The 19,429-nt window shown below is 42.4% G+C and overlaps 1 protein-coding gene across 2 annotated transcripts in view; it reads left to right on the top strand.

Moving 5' to 3' along the window:
• The window catches only part of ZMPSTE24 (zinc metallopeptidase STE24), a 41,519-nt gene extending 22,328 nt beyond the window's left edge, over positions 1-19,191 (top strand). Inside the window, exons 8-10 of one of the 2 annotated variants that reach the window (XM_081085862.1) lie at positions 8,314-8,418; positions 10,739-10,882; positions 17,985-19,191. In XM_081085862.1, coding sequence (XP_080941988.1) covers positions 8,314-8,418; positions 10,739-10,882; positions 17,985-18,236 — 501 coding nt within the window. In that variant the 3' untranslated portion in view covers positions 18,237-19,191. Of the gene's footprint in view, positions 1-8,313; positions 8,419-10,738; positions 10,883-13,347; positions 15,142-17,984 lie in introns of those variants that run through there. The other variant, XM_081085863.1, reaches the window with a different exon arrangement.
• Positions 19,192-19,429: the final 238 nt, after the last annotated feature.

Below are 19,429 nucleotides of genomic sequence, written 5' to 3'. Positions count from 1 at the left end.
CCAGTCCTTGCTGCGTGTGCCTCCGCACCTCTGCACTTTACTTCCGCACCGCACCTCTTCTGAGTCTCAGTGTGCTTTTCTCTTTCCTTCTAGTTGTAGAATTTCCACTCAGCCAGCCTTCCTGTAGTTCTGGATGATGTCTGTTTTGTCTTTTAGTTGTATTTTTGAAGTTGTTGTGGGAGGCAGCAATTTCCGGTGTTTACCTATGCCGCCATCTTGGTTTTCTCCTGGGTGTTTTTTTTTAATATATATGTTTTTATTTATTTCAGAGAGGAAGGGAAAGTGAGAGAGAGATAGAAACATCAATGATGAGAGAGAATCACTGATCAGCTGCCTCCTGCACGCCCCACACTGGGGATCAAACCCACAACCCAGGCATGTGCCCTGACCAGGAATTGAACTGTGACCTCCTGGTTCATAGGTTGACGCTCAACTGCTGGCCAGGCAAATCATTGGTTTCTTAACTAAAAGATGATGCTACTGGGGTTTCTCACTTCAGCACTGTTGACATTTGAGCCAGATAATATTTAGTTGTGGGAGGATGTCTTGTGAATCATAGGATGTTTAACAGAATCCCTGGCCTCTCTCCACTAGATGCCAGCATCAGCACCACTACCACCGCCTTGCCACCCCAACAGATGTGACTACCAAAAACGTCTCTAGACATTGCCTGATATCCATGAGGGTGGGGGCTTGCAGGGCAAGATCACTCTGAGTTGAGAGATACTGGGCTAAAGATGCCTACCTTTTAGGGTCATGAAGATTAAATGAAATAATATACAGGGTGGGTCAAAGGTAGGTTTACAGTTGTGAGTATGCAAAACACAGAATTTATTCTTGTATTATTGTTTATTAATTATTGTATTACTTTCTATACAAACAACTATAAACCCACTTTTGCCCCACCCTGTATTAGAAATACCTTTAGTTCATTTTATATTGTCTACATACCAGAATATATTTACTATCATTCAAGCATCTGCTTTGACTTAAAATGATGGTCTAGTAAAATGCCTAGCCTGTTATAAATATGTAGATGGAACAAAATTCTGTGAAGGGATTAAATAGCATTGGGAGAAGCTTAACTCATTTGATTGTATTTATTTATTTTTTTATTTTTTTATTTTAAATATCTTTTATTGATTTTTTACAGAGAGGAAGGGAGAGGGATAGAGAGTTAGAAACATCGATGGGAGAGAAATATCGATCAGCTGCCTCCTGCACACTCCCTATTGGGAAGGTGCCCGCAACCAAGGTACATGCCCTTGACCAGAATCGAACCTGGGACCTTGTAGTCTGCAGGCCAATGCTCTATCCACTGAGCCAAACCGGTTAGGGCGATTGTATTTATTTTTTAAGTGTGGTTATCCCACTTGTTAGGATTTTGGAATAAAGACCACTTTGGTCTGACCAAGGGTCATAGGATTTTAAGCCAGGGAGAGATCTTAAGGTCATCTTGTAGTTAGGAAAACTGGAGTCCAGAAAGGCTAACCCAGTGACAACACTGAAGAGTCATACAAATTCAGCAAAGCAACCTACTAAGAGGTATCCACATACAGGGTGGATTGCATTATAGCCAAACCTAGACATAGGTAGTGATTCACTAACTTTAAGCAATGTAATGAAATTAGACCTTTAGTATCTATGAGAACAGTACTCTTTGGCTTAAAGTTTTAAAAAGATTGTTTAGTTCTTTGAAGCATGTTGAATGGAATTTGAATTATTTTCTGGCTTCTTAAAGAGCCTGCTTTATTTCATTGATAACTGCAAATATTTTAGCATCTATGTATAAGTTACAAGATGAAGATATATTAGACATAGCCCTACCCTAAAGAACCTATAGTGAAGAAGACTAGATATGTACACAAATAGCCCATACTTTATGGCAAAGTGTGGTAAATATCCTAAGTAGCCGAAGTAGTGTGGCTTTTAGAAATTAAGAAGTTAATGCAGATTCTAATGATCAGACAGATTTCTTAAAAGAGAATATTTGAACTAGGCAGGATTTGACTTGAGGATGGGCCTCTTCACATTGAAGACATGGAATTAATAAAGCTAAAGAGACCAAAAACAACAACAACTCACTGTACAGTGGCTATTCTGAGACTGATGACTGAATGGATTCTCTGAGAATGAGATGAAAACATAGGCCAGGACCAGTTTATAAAATACTCCTTCTTGAAGACATCAAGGGGTTGTTTCCAGTGGCCTGAAAAGTTTAGATTGACTTGAGTATAGAGGCCAGATCTTGTTTTAGGAAGATAAAAATTTGGTGGCAGCATATAGGAGAGAGCAAAGACTGGAGGCAGACAGGCTTCTTGAGGCCTATTGCATCAAGAGAAGCATGAGACAATGAGGGCCTGCACTAGAGTGAGAGGTCAGAATAAGTAGGAGAATAACAATAAAAGATGGATTTAAAGTACTTGCTGATTGCTGGTATGTGGAGTGAAGGAGAAGGTCAAAGATGGACTCAACATTCATTAACTATATTGCTTTCCAGTGTATGTCCCACTGGTGAGGTGATTTTAAGTAGTATATCATTGTGAGTTTGAATAGCTATATTTACTACTGAATATTAGGAAAAAGAAAACTAGCATATTATGATTTCATGAATATTGTCATTTAGGATGAGGCTCAGTTTTATTTTTTATTTTTATTTATTTTTTTAAATATATTTTATTGATTTTTCACAGAGAGGAAGGGAGAGAGATAGAAAGCTAGAAACATCAATGAGAGAGAAACATCGATCAGCCGCCTCAGCTGCCTCCTGCACATCTCCCACTGGGGATGTGCCCGCAACCCAGGCACATGCCCTTGACCGGAATCGAACCTGGGACCCTTCAGTCCGCAGGCCGACGCTCCATCCACTGAGCCAAACCGGTTTCGGCGAGGCTCAGTTTTAAAAAGTGTGTTGGGTTAGTGGCTCAGTGTTGGGCATCGACCTATGAACCAGGAGATCACAGTTCGATTTCTAGGCAAGGCACTGCCCAGGTTGTGGGATCCCCAGTGTGGGGCATGCAGGACGCAGCTGATCAATGATTCTCATCATTGATGTTTCTATCTCTCCCTCTCCCTTCCTCTCTGAAATCAATAAAAAAATATTTTTAAAAAAGTGAATTGGTTTAAAGAAAGACAGAGAGACACAGAGAGTACACAGATGTGGCCGAAGTTTAGAAAACAGTGATTTATTCAGCACCTGCTACTGAGCACCTAGTATGTACAGTACAGTGGGGGATGCAAAGATGGTTTTAAGTCTGGATAATGTAGAGAAGATGAATAGTTTGATTTTTAACAAGTTTAAGGAAGAACACTCAAGCTATTTGAAGTCCCTCCTCTTAGAGATAACTGCTATGAACATTGTGAATGTCTATATTGGCTATTAACATTTTAAAAGCTGTCTAGGAAACTTACTCTCTGGAATTTTACCCTTCAGGGGACAAATAGAACACATAATTGGAACAACCTGTGTCAAAAGCAGTTTAAATAAAAGGAAAATTAAAACTACAAAAAACTGAACAGAAAAGCTGCCCTTTTATAGAAGAAAACAAGTATTTCCGCTGCACGTGGTAGGGTTAGGTGAAAGTCTCCCTACCTGTTAAGTATAATAGAAATGGCACAGGCTTCTCAGATGTGGGTTTGGATTTTACCCACTGTTTATTAGCAAGTTATCTTAAGCAAGACATTTATTAATTTATTATATTTTTAATATATTTTTATTGATTTCAGAGAGGAAGGGAGAGAGAGAAAGAGATAGAAACGTCAATGATGAGAGAATCATTGATCAGCTGCCTCCTGCACACCCACACTGGAATCGAGCCCACAAACCGGGTATGTGTCCTGTCCTAGAATCAAACCATGACCTCCTGGTTCATAGGTCAATACTCAACCACTGAGCCATGTTGGCCAGGCTTAAGCAAGACATTTAATTTCTTAGCTTCCTTTTCCTCATCTCTAAACTGAAGATAATACTTTCCATCCTGCCCAGCTTGGTGCTGTGAAGATCAAATGAATCAGTGTGTGAATTTTATAAAAAGGAAAGTATAGATAAGGAAGATGTGTGGTATTTTTGTTGTTCTTTTATATGAAATTAGTGTGGAAAAGTAAGAAAATCCAGTTCTGCCTAAAAGTCCACTACAAGCAAGTAATTCTTTTTCTGGAAAATGATCCTTGTTTAATCTCTTTCAATCCATATCTTTGAGTGTGACTCCAGTGCAGTTCTGAATAGCTTCGAAATCCAGATATCAAACCAAAGACATGAGCCTATGCTATCTAATTAAGAACTGATGAAAACAGAAGCCTGAAGACTGTTAATTTATATAAAATGAGGCCAATGATACCTGCCTTATAGAAGTAGAAATGAATGAATTGTATGTAAAATACCTAATATTCACTGTCTGGTATATAACCCAATAATGAGTGGGAACTAGTATCATCATTATTAAAAACAGCCATATTTTTGCTTATTATTAAAGTAATAGAAAAGTTAGAAACCATCATCTAAACTGTATAAAGCAAAATCAAGTCCACGTTCATCTGTGTTTTTTTTTTTGTTTTTTTTTTTAAATATATTTTATTGATTTTTTACAGAGAGGAAGGGAGAGAGATAGAGAGCTAGAAACATCGATGAGAGAGAATCATCGGTCAGCTGCCTCCCGCCCATCCCCCACCGGGGATATGCCCGCAACCCAGGCACATGCCCTTGACCGGAATCGAACCCGGGACCTCTCAGTCCGCAGGCCGACGCTCCATCCACTGAGCCAAACCGGCTTCGGCTGTGTGTTTTTTGTTTGTTTGTTTTTGGGGGGTACTTCACCCTTTAAGTAGCTGGAATTTATTTCAAAACCTTTAACCTTCACCTTCTAGGATATATGTTTTCTAATTGTTTATTGCACTATCTGCCCCCTGGTGGTCAGTGCACGTCATAGCAACTGATCGTCCGGTCACTTAGGCTTTTATATATAGACTACAGGCCCGGTGAACAAAAATTTGTGCACTCGGGGGGGGCGGGGGGGGGCGTCCCTCAGCCCGGCCTGTGCCCTCTGGCAGTCTGGGACCCCTCGGGGGATGACCACCTGCTGGTTTAGGCCCGCTCCCCGGGGGATTGGGCCTAAGCTGGCAGTCAGACATCCCTCTGGCAGCCCGGGAGCCTTCCGGGGATGTCCACTTGCCAGCTGGAAGCAGGCCTAAGCTGCAGTCAGACATCCTTAGCGCTGCTGAAGAGGCGGGAGAGGCTCCCACCACCACCGCTGTACTGGCAGCTGTCAGCCTGGCTTGTGGCTGAGCAAAGCTACCCCTGTGGGAGTGCACTGACCACCAGGGGACAGCTCCTGCATTGAGCGTCTGCCCCGTGGTGGTCAGTTTGTGTCATAGTGACCAGTCGTTCTGCTGTTAGGGTCAATTTGCATATTACCCTTTTATTATATAGGACTGGAGGCCTGGTATACAAAAATTTGTGCACTCAGGGGGGTCCCTTAGCCCAGCCTGTGCCCTCTTGCAGTCTGAGACCCCTCAAGGGATGTCCACCTGCTGGATTAGGCCCGCTCCTTGGCGAATCGGGCCTAAGTTGGCAGTCAGACATCCCTCTGGCAGCCCAGGAGCCCTTGGGGGATGTCCACTTGAAAGCGGGAAGCAGGCCTAAGCTGCAGTCAGACATCCTTAGTGCTGCTGAGGAGACAGGAGAGTTGCTCGCCACCACCGCTGTGCTGGCAGCCGTCAGCCTGGCTTGTGGCTGAGCAGAGCTCCCCCTGTGGTCACACTGATCACCAGGGGACAGCTCCTGCATTGAGCATCTGCCCCGTGGTGGTCAGTGTGTGTCATAGTGACCAGTCTTTCCCAGTCATTCTGCTGTTAGGGTCAGTTTGCATATTACCCTTTTATTATATAGGATAGAGGCCTGGTGCATGGTGGGGGCCGGCTGGTTTGCCCTGAAGGATGTCCCAGATCAGGGTGGGGGTCCCGCTGGGGTGCCTGGCCAGCCTGGGTGAGGGGCTGATGGGTGTTTGCAGGCTGGTCACACCCCCTTCAGGGTGGGGGGTCTCCACTGGGGTGCCTGGCCAGTCTGGGTGAGGGGCTGAGGGCCCTTTTCAGGCTGGCCAAGCCCCACGACGGAAGCTCCCAGCCTCTCCTTTCTTTCTTATTTTTTTTTATTCGGGGTTTATTTACCTTCTATAATTGAAACTTTGTAGCTTTGAGAGGAGCTCAGAGCCAGCCAGGGCGGGTGGGAGGGAAGCCTCCTGCTCGCTCCAGCTCCGTGGCCACAGCCGGCTGAAAGCAGGTATCTAGGGTTTATTTACCTTCTATAATTGAAACTTCGTTGCTTTGAGTGGAGCTCAGAGCCGGCTGCGGCAGGGAGGAAGCTTGGCTTCCTCCATCATTGGGGCAACCAAGCCTCCTGCTTGCTCCAGCTCCATGGCTGCCGGCCGCCATCTTGGTTGGGCTAATTTGCATATAGTTGCTTTGATTGGCTGGTGGGCATGGCTTAAGGTGTAGCAAAGGTACAGTCAATTTGCATATTTGTCTTTTATTTGTGTAGATAATTTAGAATATAGGAAAGATATAAAATAGTTAAACACTATAATTCTACCATATAGAAGAAACTATTGTTAACATTTTTTTTTAATATATTTTACTGATTTTTTTTTTTACAGAGAGGAAGGGAGAGAGATAGAGAGTCAGAAACATCGATGAGAGAGAAACATCGATCAGCTGCCTCCTGCACATCTCCTACTGGGGATATGCCCACAACCCAGGTACATGCCCCCGACCGGAATCGAACCTGGGACCTTTCAGTCGACAGGACGACGCTCCATCCACTGAGCCAAACCGGCTTTGGCTATTGTTAACATTTTGATATACCTCCAGTCTATTTTCTAGGTTTATGTATTTTTACATAGACATTTACTATATATATATATATATATATATATATAATCTATACTAATAAAAGCCTAGGTGGTCCTCATGCCCTCGTGTGCGATGTCATCACAAGATGGCTGCCACAAAGATGGCCGTGCACATAGGTGAGGCGGGGCCCGGCAGCTGCTCCGCACAGTGAGGCCTGGGAGTCCTGCGGCTCCACGCTGTGTGGTGGAGGCAGGTCCCGGTGGAGGAGGCAGGTTGCGGCAGGGGAGGGCAGTTGTGGGCGATCAGACCAGCAGGGGAGGGCAGTTGGGGGAGATAAGGCCAGCAGGGAAGCAGTTAGGTATCAATCAGGCTGGCAGGGGAGCGGTTAGGGGGCAGGCAGACAGGCAGGCGAGCTGTTAGGAGCCAGCGGTCCTGGATTGTGAGGATGTCTGAGATTGGAGAGGGTGCAGGCCAGGATGAGGGACACCCCTTCACCCCTGTGCATGAATTTCGTGCACTGGGCCTCAGAGAGAGAGAGGGAGGGAGAGAGAGAGAGAGAGAGAGAGAGAGAGAGAGAGAGAGAGAGAGAGAGAGGAGAGAGAGAGAGAGAGAAATTGATTTCAGAGAGGAAGGGATAGAGAGAGAGAGAGAGAGAGAGATCAATGATGAGCAAAAATCACTGATCGGCTGCCTCCTGCATGCCCCCCACTGGGGATCAAGCTTGCAACCTGGGCATGTGCCCTGACTGGAAATTGGACTGTGACCTCCTGGTTCATGGGTCAATGCTCAACCACTGAGCCATGCCAGCCGGGCTCACATTTTTTCATAATTAGAATTATATAGCGTTTTTAGTTTTGTTTCCTACTTTCTTCACCTAATTAAATCATTTTTCCATGCAGAACATAATCTTTGAAAACATTACTAATGGATCTGTAATATAATTATTATTTGACACTATTCATCAGCAATTTCCCATATCACAGCCTAATTTTTAAAAACAAAATTTCTGTGCATGCTTTGGCAGCACATATACTAACATTGGAACAATACCGAGAAGATTAGCATGGCCCCTGCACAAAGATGGCACACAAAATTTGTAAAGCATTCCATATATAAAAAAAAAAATTAATGGATTTATAATATGGCTGTCATATGACATTGTCATGATTTATTTATGTAGTCTATTGATAAAGATTATATTTTTTCCTAATCTAAATTAGGATGTAAGCTTCAGAAAGTCAGCATATAAACTTAAACAAGTATGTTTTGTTCTTGATTCTCTCCTTGGTGCTTAACACAGTGTCTAATATAAGTGGTTTAGAGAATGTTCTGTTAAGTAAATGAACAGTTTCGCACAAAAGTCAGATTGCTTCCTTAAGTTAGAATCAAATATGGGCTCTTACTGGGGTAAAAGGTATAAACTTTTTGAAGTTTCTTGATCATTTATTTTCAATTTGTTCTTTGATTCAGAATAAGAAACAAGGATGCAATAATGAGGAAGTCCTTGCTGTACTAGGCCATGAACTGGGGCATTGGAAGTTGGGACACACAGTCAAAAATATCATTATTAGCCAGGTAAGTTTGGAATGACAGTTCTCTTTTTATGGCATGGTAGTCAAATTTGAAGTGTGGCAGGTATGAGAGATCATAGAGTAGAGAGGTTAAGACAGACTGTACAGCCTGGCCACCAGGCTTCACATCACGGCTCCCTGACTCACTACCTATGTGACCTCAGGCACTTTCCTGAACCTGTCTGCCTCCATTCCCTTTTTGAATGGTCCCTTTTTGAATGGTAACACCTCAAAGGACTAATATAAGTATTAGATGAGTTAATATATGTTAAGAGTTTATGGTAGTACCTGAAAATTGGTAAGTACTATAAAGCATTTATGGTTATCACCATCATCATCACTACCTCCTGAGTTACCAAACTGTGGGAACTGTAAGATCAAAAGAAATGAGCTCAAGTAAATTGGACATTAAAATGCTTTTATAAAAATATTTGTTTTTTCTCATTTATGCCCTAGCCCAGGGGTGGGCAAACGTTTTGACTCGAGGGCCACAATGGTTTCTTAAACTGGACCGGAGGGCCGGAACAAAAGCATGGATGGAGTGTTTGTGTGAACTAATATAAATTCAAAGTAAACATCATTACATAAAAGGGTACGGTCTTTTTTTCCAATAGTTTTATTCATTTCAAACGGGCCGGATCTGGCCCGCGGGCTGTAGTTTGCCCACGGCTGCGGCCTAACCGGTTTGGCTGACTGGATAGAGCATCGGCCTGGGGACTGAAGAGTCCCGGGTTCAATTCCTGTCGAGGGCATGTACCTTGGTTGCAGGCACATCCCCAGTGGGGGGTGTGCAGGAGGCAGCTGATCGATGCTTCTCTCTCATCGATGTTTCTGACTCTCTATCCCTCTCCCTTCCTCTCTGTAAAAAATCAATAAAGTACAGTGGGGCCTTGACTTACGAGTGTCCCGACTAACGAATTAAAATATATATATATATATATTATATATATATAATATATATATATATATTATATATATATAATGTGTTTTTTCTCATTTAAAAGTCATTATACATCCATTGATAAGAAATTGGAAAATGTAGTGAATATAAAGAAGAAAACAGTTCCTGTAACCTTCCTCCTTTGGGTATTAATACCTCTAAACCCACAGAGTGACCACACATTTGCAGGCCCCGGGTGAAATAGCACTGCATCTTGTTGACTAGAGCCGAGCAATTATGGGCTTAACTGAATCTTAAGTGAGACTTTGTACCTTTCTAAAAGCCACGTGGTTCTGGGTGATGAATTATGTGGGAAAATTTATGAATCCTGTAGGTACTTTCCTGTTGCCTTAACATCTTTAGGTATAAAAATGAGTTCCTTGGCTTGAAGCTATGTTGTATGGATACACATCAGTGAGTAAGACTTTAAATAAATCCAAGTTCAGTCTAATACGGAAAATCACTGCCCTTTTCATGAAAATAGGGGTCCAGTGGAATCAGTTTACCTCATATGAGGTTGTGGGCTGGTCCCTAAGGTGTGGGGCTGGGACTGGGGCTGGGGCTGATTGCCTCCCCTGAGATTGCGCACCCAGCAGGAGTCAGTGGGGGGATGTCTTATGTTGTTGACTAGCGCACTGACCATCCCTATCGCCTTGGCTGTTTTGTTCATGAGTTCCTCAACCAAGTTCTTGAGTGACAAAGCAGGCATCTTCTCCACCTGATCATTGAGAGCCTCCTCTTGTGGGACTCTTGGTGAACATTCACCTTAGACCACAGATTTAACATACTCTGGACTAATTTTGGAAGTTTTCCCACATCCCTTTTTTCCAAATCTTGTTAGCCATCCTCTAGTTTGTTCCAAAGCCCTGATCCAGCCAAACTATTTGTTGTCCACTGCTAGTGAATTAGTATATATAGCCTCAGCTTAGACCCTCTCTCCCTCTCTGCTTCCAGACTGAGTGAACGATTATATAAACTGCTTAAAGTTCCTCATGGAGAGTATTTCCTTTTATTTTATTTTATTTTTATTTTTTGGTTGATCCTCACCCTAGGATATTTTTCCGTTGATTTTTAGGGAGAGTGGAAGAGAGGGAAAGACAGAGAGGAAACATCAGTGTGAAAGAAATACATTGATTGGTTGCCTCCTGCATGAGCCCCAACCAGGGCCAGGGCTGGGGAAGAGCATGCAGCCAAGGTACGTACCCTTGACCAGAACTGAACCCAGGACCCTCTGGTCTGCAGGCCGACACTCTATCCACTGAGCCAAACTGCCTAGGGCTCACAAACACCATCCTTAAATTCACACCATGATGTCTTATTGCACTTTTTGGTACTGCAGTGAAATCAGCTTAGTAATAACTTAGAAATTTTGTGTCCTTTCTAGATGAATTCTTTCCTGTGTTTCTTCTTGTTTGCTGCATTAATTGGTCGAAAGGAGCTTTTTGCTGCATTTGGTTTTTTTGACAGCCAGCCCACTCTAATTGGACTATTGATCATCTTCCAGTTTATTTTTTCACCGTACAATGAGGTAATGTATAACCTTTAAAATTATCTCACATGTGCCCTTGCCTGTTTCAAATCTAGAACCCCTAGAGTAGTAAAAAAAACAAAAAAAAACACAAAAACTAGTTTTTAACAAGGAAATGAAACAAAGTCTTTTAGTCCCTTGATTTCCTGGCCAGTATAAAAAAGTAGCAGAAAAACCCAAGCCCAAATAAACAAAGCTTGCATACAGTTTAGGGAAAAAAGTAGAGCATTAGACTTTAGTAGTATAAACCTTGATGTAACTTATATCTCAGAGTCTTGGTGGATGGAATGCTGTGCCTTAGACCACATATTTACCAATGCTTGTGTGAAAATCCATGTGTGAGGGGATAGAACAAATAATTGGGGGTATATGGCTAGATAAGGGAGGCTGTATGATTGTGTTCTCTAACCACCTGCTTCAAAATAGCCTTCGGGTCCTGCTGCACACCCTCAAAATCAGAATTAGATAATCCCGTATAATAAAAGCTTACACAGTTGGTTACTGCTAGAGGCTGCAGGCTGCCTTGCGGTGCATTGTCATTGCTGTCTTCCACCCCGATTCTGTGGTGCCTTGAGGACACTGAGCTGTGTGTCCTGATGAGCCCAGGCCACGCTGCCTTTGCAGCAGTTGTGCCATTTATTTATTTATTTAACTACTTTTCTTGTCTTCCCTCACAGTCAGGCTAATAATCCTTGGTGCTATCAGTGTGACTTTCCATTATGGTCACTCTCCCTTCTAATGTTCTTTAACCTGCCATAGACTGGGAAATCAGATAATCATTCCCATTAGGTAAGAGTTACTATATATAAATTTCAGGCAGAATTCAGTTTTTAGGTTTGAATTTATCTTAGAAGGTATAAGGAACTGAGGAGAAAGGTCCTCTTGTAAGTAGTGTTAGTAGTTATCATTTGTGGCATTTAATTGGGCTCCTCAAGGGGGTTTTGTTTTGTTAGTTTCCTTAAATTGAGTAGTTGAGTTCACTTCAAAAAATGTCTAAATAAATATGTGAGGTAGTAAAGTAATTTGAAGTGGTTAATCCACAAAGATACCAACTTTTTTTTTTTTATTCTCACCAGAGGATATTTTTCCATTGATTTTTAGAGAGAGTGGAAGAGAGAGGGAAAGACAGAGAGAAATCTCGATGTGAGAGAAACACATCGATTGGTTGCCTCCTGCACGCGCCCTGACCAGGGCCTGGGCCGGGGATTGAACTTGCAACCGAGGTACATGCCCTTGACCGGAATGGAACCCGGGACCCTTCAGTCCGCAGGCTAGGGCAAAGATACCAACTTTTAAAATCTTGGAGGGCCCATAAGATTTGTTTCAAAAAGACTAGATACTTAAACAAAAAATCTTATTTGTAATGCCAGTGTTTAAGAGGTCATGATAGGAAAGAGATTTTCCTGGGGAAAATTGCCCAATTAAGAAGAGTTTGGAAACCTACGTAAGAGTAGGTAAGTGCAGATTAGTAACTGCTTATGTCTTTATTTATGTGTTACAGTGAGATTCAAATTACACACACTCTATCCCAAAGAGTATATTAAAGATTTGGAAAAAATTTTCAGGCAGAATTAAGTTTTTAGGTTTTGAACATGTGTTAGAATGTATTAGGAACTCCCAGACTTTACTTTGAAACTTACATTTGCTAGTAGAAATAAGAGGACAAACAAGAGACATTTTAGACTTTTTGTTTGTTTTCATGCTGAAGTATTTTAAGATAAGAAATATCTTAAATATCATGTTATTCAACCTGCAATATTTCAGTATACAAAGAAGTTATTTTTCCCTCAGAAATTTATATTTTGAGATGAAATTTGTCCCCTTCATAGCTGTCACCTATGGAGAGTGGATATTCTAACAACACTTCCATAGCTCAGAACATTTTAGAAAATTCCTTTTTGAGATTGTTATTAGAAGCTGTAGCATATTTTTTAGAATATTCTCAGTTAAGATTGTCATTATCCTTTAAAAGTAGATATATGATTAAGAGTATTTTTTTAGAAAGAGAAAAAAAAAGTCTGAATATAAGTGATCATGCCTTCACTCTGTCTCTGAGGAAGGTGGTGTGCATGGGCTTTGGAATCACTGAGAATTTCAGCACTACCACCTTCTAGCTGTGTGACCTCAAACAAGTTATCGCCTCTCTGAGCTTCACCTTCCTGTAAAACAGGAGCAATTGGGGAATATGTAAAATGTCTGGCAAATAGCAGATTCTTAAAAATTAGTATTTTTTGGTAAGGGTCGTTTGGATCTATATCTGTTTCTGGTATATTTGCTTGGGGTGGGGGGAAAGCTCAATATATAATAATTCCCTCATCCTAGGTTTCCTAAGTACTAGTGATCTTTCTTGAGCCTGCTGTTTCTCTTACCCTGAGCAGAACTTCCTCTGCAGTCTTAGCTCTGGAAACCTTCAGTGACAACAAAGAAGTGGGCAGTGGTTAAAACCCTTGTATTTATTTTTTCAGGTTCTTTCTTTTTGCCTAACAGTGCTGAGCCGCAGATTTGAGTTTCAAGCTGATGCATTTGCCAAGAAACTTGGAAAGGCTAAAGACTTATATTCTGCTTTAATCAAACTAAACAAAGATAACTTGGGATTCCCTGTTTCTGACTGGCTATTTTCCATGTGGCATTATTCCCACCCTCCACTAATAGAGAGACTTCAAGCTTTGAAAAATTCTAAACAAGACTGAGTTGCCCAGCTTCTGCAACTGACGGCATTTCTAATTATTTCTGTCCTGACAGCATGTTCCGGCTCTTGATGTTTTTAAACTTTTCTTTTTAAAGAAAACTATTAAGTACAGAAAAGTCCAGATTTAAATATATTTAATCCCATTTCAAAAATTATTTTAATAATTCATTTCTCAATGAAAACACTGGATGAATTTTTAAGGCTTGTACTTTAACATTGAATTTACCATCAACTTGTAGAAAAAAAATCTTAAGTGGATTTTTAGAGAGAGAGCAAGAAACCCTGATTTGTTGTTATTTGCGCATTCCTTGGTTGATTGATTCTTGTATGTGCCCTGACTGGGGACCAAACCTGCAACCTTGGTGTGTGGGGAGGATGCTCTAACCAACTGAGCTACCCGGCCAGGGCCATCAACTTGTAAGCTTTTGAGCCATGTAAGGTGTTTGGGGGCATATATTTAAAAGAGGACACACCAGCTCTGAGTCCTATCTGTAATACAGAAACTGCTTTCGAAGCACTGTGCTCATACCCAAGTTGAGACTCGTTTTTACTTTCATGCTGTTATGATTTAATCTGGCCAATCAGTGTTTTAAATGAGGAAGAAAGATAATTGGTAAGGCTGATGTTGTTTAAATGAAAGTGGTTAGAAATATGCCCTATTATTCTACCAAATTTCTCTGTTCCCTCTCTTGCTACACTTGATCAAGAATTTCCAATAGTGCTTTGAAATTATGTGTAGAATGTTTCGAATCATTGGGTTTTAGTTTTGTTTTTAAGAAAATCTTAGTCTTTATCTTTCCTTCCACCTGGTTAGTATGATCAGATCCATTAGCGGTAAACTAGTATTTTTCAGAACATTCAGCTTTTTCCTCATTCATACTCTTTTACTCAATAGGTGGTATATCCTTTCACTTGACAGAAATTGCCATATTGAACAGATTTTGCTATTTTTAAAATGATAGAATGTGGAAAGAAGAGAAGTAATATTTTAAGAGATATAAGGGTGAAAATGCTGATTCTCTTATAATATTATAGGAAAATATATAGTTTTCTATCTCTTTCAAGGACAGAAGAGTTTCGGTTTTTATTTTTATAATTTTTATTAGTAAGTTGTAAGTACTATTTAATCGAGCCTGGTTGCATTTTTTAAAATTACACTTCTTGATATGCTGATAATTTTTCCTTTTTAAAACAAATGTCACAAAAGATTCTCTTTTAAGTTTAAAAAGCTGCATGTTTGCTTCAAATCTCTGTACACTTCCTGTATGAGAACTTTGTGGCTGTACTGCCACCCGCGGGTAATGCTTACCTTCTGGGCATTTATTCCAAAGTGGGATCTACTGTGCACCCTTGGTATGTGGCCAGAAAGTCTTTTGCTCAGCTCATAATTGAGTGCTGTCTAGCTTAGTACAGCATTATTTATTTCCCTAAGGCTAAAGAGGAGCAATCCTGTGGTTTTATCCAGCTTTGTTGTGGATCCATGCTGTGTTAACTGCCTTTCCTCCCTCCTGTGCCTTTAAACACAAATTTTAGTTCTGTACAAATGAAACATTAAAAATTGCCAATAACAGATTGATGTACTTTGTCTTTGATTTGACAAAATTTGCGCGTCATTTGTCACCTAGCTTTGTTTATTACCTAGAGAACTGAGTTGCTAGGACACGAAGAACAGCGGGAAGAAACAGCCCTGGTGCTGAGTGATGTTGCCGCCATCACACCTCCCTCACACAGGCCTCTTCAGAGTCTGCCTCCTGCTGCACTTGTGTGTCAGAGCGTTACAAGTTTTTACCGGTGTTTTCTCAAGCGTCATTCGGAACCATTCCTTCTCCACTTTCATGACTTCCAGTTGTCTTGGGCCTGTGTTGGTCTGCTCCAGCTGCCTCTTTGGTCTTCCTTATATGTAGCAGTAATTAGCTTAATTGTATATAATTAATATGTAATTGTTTTCATCTGGTTACCTACCATGTATGGATGGCAGAGGCATAGGGGAGGCCAGAGCATCCTGGTAGCTTCCTGAGTTTTGCCCAATTAGGGGAAGGAGTAGGGAGGCCAACCAAAGAGGGAAAGAGGTGGCACTTTGCATCCCTGGTGGGTATGCAGGGGGCAGAGTGAAGTAGAGCAAGGCCTCAGGTAAAATAGCATGGCCTCAGCGGGGCTCAGTTCTGAATTTAAGGCAGAGTCAGCTATGTGTGTATGCTGCCTTTGTCTTGGCCCTTACTGACATCTGAGAGCTGCTAGTAAATCCTGCCTCCATTTAGAATAGGAGCAAAATCCCAGGGATTTAGTGGTTTTAGTACCAATGTTGGTCCCACCTTGCCCTTTACCTTCGTATTCTCATTGTCAACCCCAGTCCTTTATGTAGTATTTCTCTCCCTGAGGAAGCATTCTTTCTTTGGCCTTTTTCATCAATCCTTTGGACTCTTTTGTACATGTACACTTTATGTAGCTTTGACTGTTTTGCTTGTTCTGTCATCATTGGCAGAAAGCTCAGTACCATTTGAGGGCCTTAAGTTCTGTCCTAGGTGCTATACAAAGAAAATTACAGAGAACTCATATCCAAAACTTCTGATTCAAGACCACAATGGTGTGAATGAGTAACTTTGTGTGTCAAGCTAAGTACAGTTTGGTGGGAAGGCAGAAATGACCCATCGAGGCATGGTGTAGCCATGTTCAGACAATACTCCCCAGGGTGGTTGCTAGGGAGGAGGATTTCCTAAACAGTTTGTCAGATAGGAAGATAGCCCCATGTGTTCTATATAGGTATTTCTTTTGTTAATCTCACCTGAGGATATTTTTCCATTGATTTTTAGAGAGTGGAAGGGAGAGAGAGAGAGAGAGAGACAGAAACATTGATGTGAGAGAGACACATTGATTGGTTGCCTACAACCCAGGTAACATGTTCTTGACCAGAATCAAACTCGGGACCCTTCAGTCCCCAGGCTGATGCTCTTTCCACTGAGCCAAACCAGCTAGGGTTACCCCTATGTGTTCTAAAAACCTGTAAAACCAGGACTCCCCTCCCCCCCACCCGCCGCACCAGTGAGCAGAATGAAGCCAGCATCTCAGATGACAGCCTCCGCCTTTGGATCAGAGCTCCCCTGTGGCTCTCTGGATGATGGTTGATGAACAGGGGGTGTATAACTTAAGGGTAAGATCCAGGGCTCTAGAATCCAACATACCATGTACTAGTGAGACTTTGGGCAAGAAACTTCCCTGAGCCTTCATTTCTCCATCTGTTATTAGTGAACAAATACCGAGCCCCCACTCTGTACCAAGCTCTGCTCTAGGTGCTGGGGAATACATTAATGAAGGAACAATAAAAAAATCCCACCTCATGGAATTAACATTCTAGTGGGGACAATCAAAATATATAAAATTGTCAAAGCCAGTTTGGCTCAGTGGATAGAGCGTCGGCCTGCGGACTGAGGGGTCCCAGGTTCGATTCCAGTCGGGGGCATGTGCCTGGGTTGTGGGCACATCCCCAGTGGGGGATGTGCAGGAGGCAGCTGATCGATGTTTCTCTCTCATCGATGTTTCTTACTCTCTATTTCTCTCCCTTCCTCTCTGTAAAAAATCAATAAAATATATTAATATATATATTTATATATATATATATATATATATATATATATATATATATATATTAAACGGTGATACATGTCTTGGAGAGAAACGAGGGCCTGAGGTGTTTGTGTGTGATGGTGGTGGTGGGATTGCAGTTTTAAATAGGGTGGTCATAAAAAGACATCGCCAAAGGTAATGAACAAAGAACTGAGAAGTGAGTGGGCGACCTAAGCAGATGTTTAGGGAAGAGTGTCCCAAGAAGGGAACAAGTGTAAAGGCCTTGATGTGTGCGAGCCTGATGTGTTTGAGAAATACCAGACGACCAGCGTGGCTGGGACGGAGTGTGCTGAGTAGAGATGAAGCAGATTTTACAGGGACTTACAGGCCATTGTAGGAACTCGGGGGGAGGGAGGAAAGGGTGGGCTAGTAAGCGGAGTTCTCTGCCTCTGTTGGCCAGAGGAGGAAAAGAATGCTCCAGCGTAGGTGAGGGCTTCCAGCCAAGTTTAAGGTGACATGGAGGAGGGCCCAGACTTCAGAAAATGCGCAGACCTCAGTCTGGAGTCCTGTGTCTCCAGAAGGGTCTGGGGCTGCAGAAGGTTTTATTTGGGGCAACAAAAAGCCCACATCAGTAATGGAGCAAAGGGATTGGTTATTCCCTGAATTTCAAAACCTTCCATCTTTGCATGGGTCAGAGACACCTGCCACCCCCTTCCCTGCTCCTGCTACTTGGCGCAGCCTTGCTGGCCTACAAAGCTGAGGCTGGGAACCCCCAGGGGCACAGGTCAGATCTCCCCTCGTCATCTCCTTAGTGGAAATGGTGGGACTGTCACTTCTGCTCTCATCATCCAGGTCCAGGTCTTTTCTCAGGGCCTGGGAGCCCCTGGGAAGTCAGAACCACGTCTTCTAATATTTTGCTGCGAGATCTGTCCCAGGGCCAGCACACAGCAGGTGTGGACACACAGGACCTCCTGTGTGCCAGGCCCTGGCAAGACACCAGGTACGCTCTGCTGCAACGATTTTCAGTCTTTTTCATCTCATGGCACACACAAACTTATTAATAAAATTCTGTGGCACATCAAAAATGTATTTTTGCCGATCTGACCAAAAATGGTATAATTTTGATTGATTTACAAAATGCCGGAAGCCGGTCCATCCTTGCTGCTTGACACAGTCACTGCAGGAGAGAAACATCTGCACAGCATATGTTTCAAGGGACCTGGCATATATAGCATACTGTTCTTGATATGTTTGCTCCCCTTAGCGCTGTGTGTTTTGACCAAGGTCACCTCTCCGAGAAAGGTTGTTTCCCCAGGTAGGAATTTTTCCCTGAAGTCAGGGAGGGGATGCCTCTCCTAGAAAGGTTGTTTCCCCAGGTAGGAATTTTTCCCTGAAGTCAGGGAGGGGATGAAACTCCTTAACTAAGTGCCAGGCGGGTAGTTAATCACTACAAACAATCATGCTTAAGCTACATAATCTTTACTCCCTGGAATGGAGATAAGAAACGCCCTAACCTTTGCAATAGAAATTGACAGGATTAAAAGCAACTGGGATAAATACGGATGTAACAAGACAATAAACAGCAGAACCTCTCTGGAGATCGAGACCACAACTTGGCTGGAGATCCTGGCTAGGCTGCTGATCAACTGAACGCTGTCTCTGTGTCATTCCTTCTTCGCCGACTCCGTCTACACCTTTGGGAACCCCTGGACCTGCTGGGGTTGGACCCCGGCAACAAAATAATAATAGTAATTACCTACTCTTTTTGCTCCAAAGTGACTTTTTAAAAAATCAAGGGACTTACTTGTATATGAGGATTTCTGGTACCAAGAATTAACCAATCACATACAACCTTATTATGCGACATGACCAATAAGATGCAACTCTATTATATGACGTATATTTATGGTGTAAGACAGGTTCACACCAGGCAGCTGTTGCGTTGGCTGTTGTCATTTTTTAATTTGACAATCTAAAGGAAAAGAGGTAGTGCCCCTGAACTAAGTAGCCAGGTATTGCATGTTTTAACAATTCTTACAGCATACCAGTTGAAAATCGCTGCTCTACTGGGACCAATAACACCTGGCCAAGTTTTTGTCCCAGCTGTACAAAGGCTGGGAAGGGGTTTGCTCAAAATTACACAGCAGGTCACCATCCTGACCATCCCCAGGTTCTTCCATCAGATGTCCCTCAAGCATGGGGTGCCATCCTAACGCTCACAATTCGGGATGTGCCCAGGTGAAGGAACCCCACCCTCTGCCCTCCCTTTCTGGAGTGGAGCCCCTCCCCATCCTGCC

The sequence above is a fragment of the Myotis nattereri genome (genome assembly GCF_964212035.1).
Source record: "Myotis nattereri genome assembly, chromosome: 3".
NCBI classification, from domain to species: domain Eukaryota; kingdom Metazoa; phylum Chordata; class Mammalia; order Chiroptera; family Vespertilionidae; genus Myotis; species Myotis nattereri.
The sequence above is the reverse complement of the archived record's forward strand: the minus strand, read 5'-3'. Positions and strand labels throughout refer to the sequence as shown.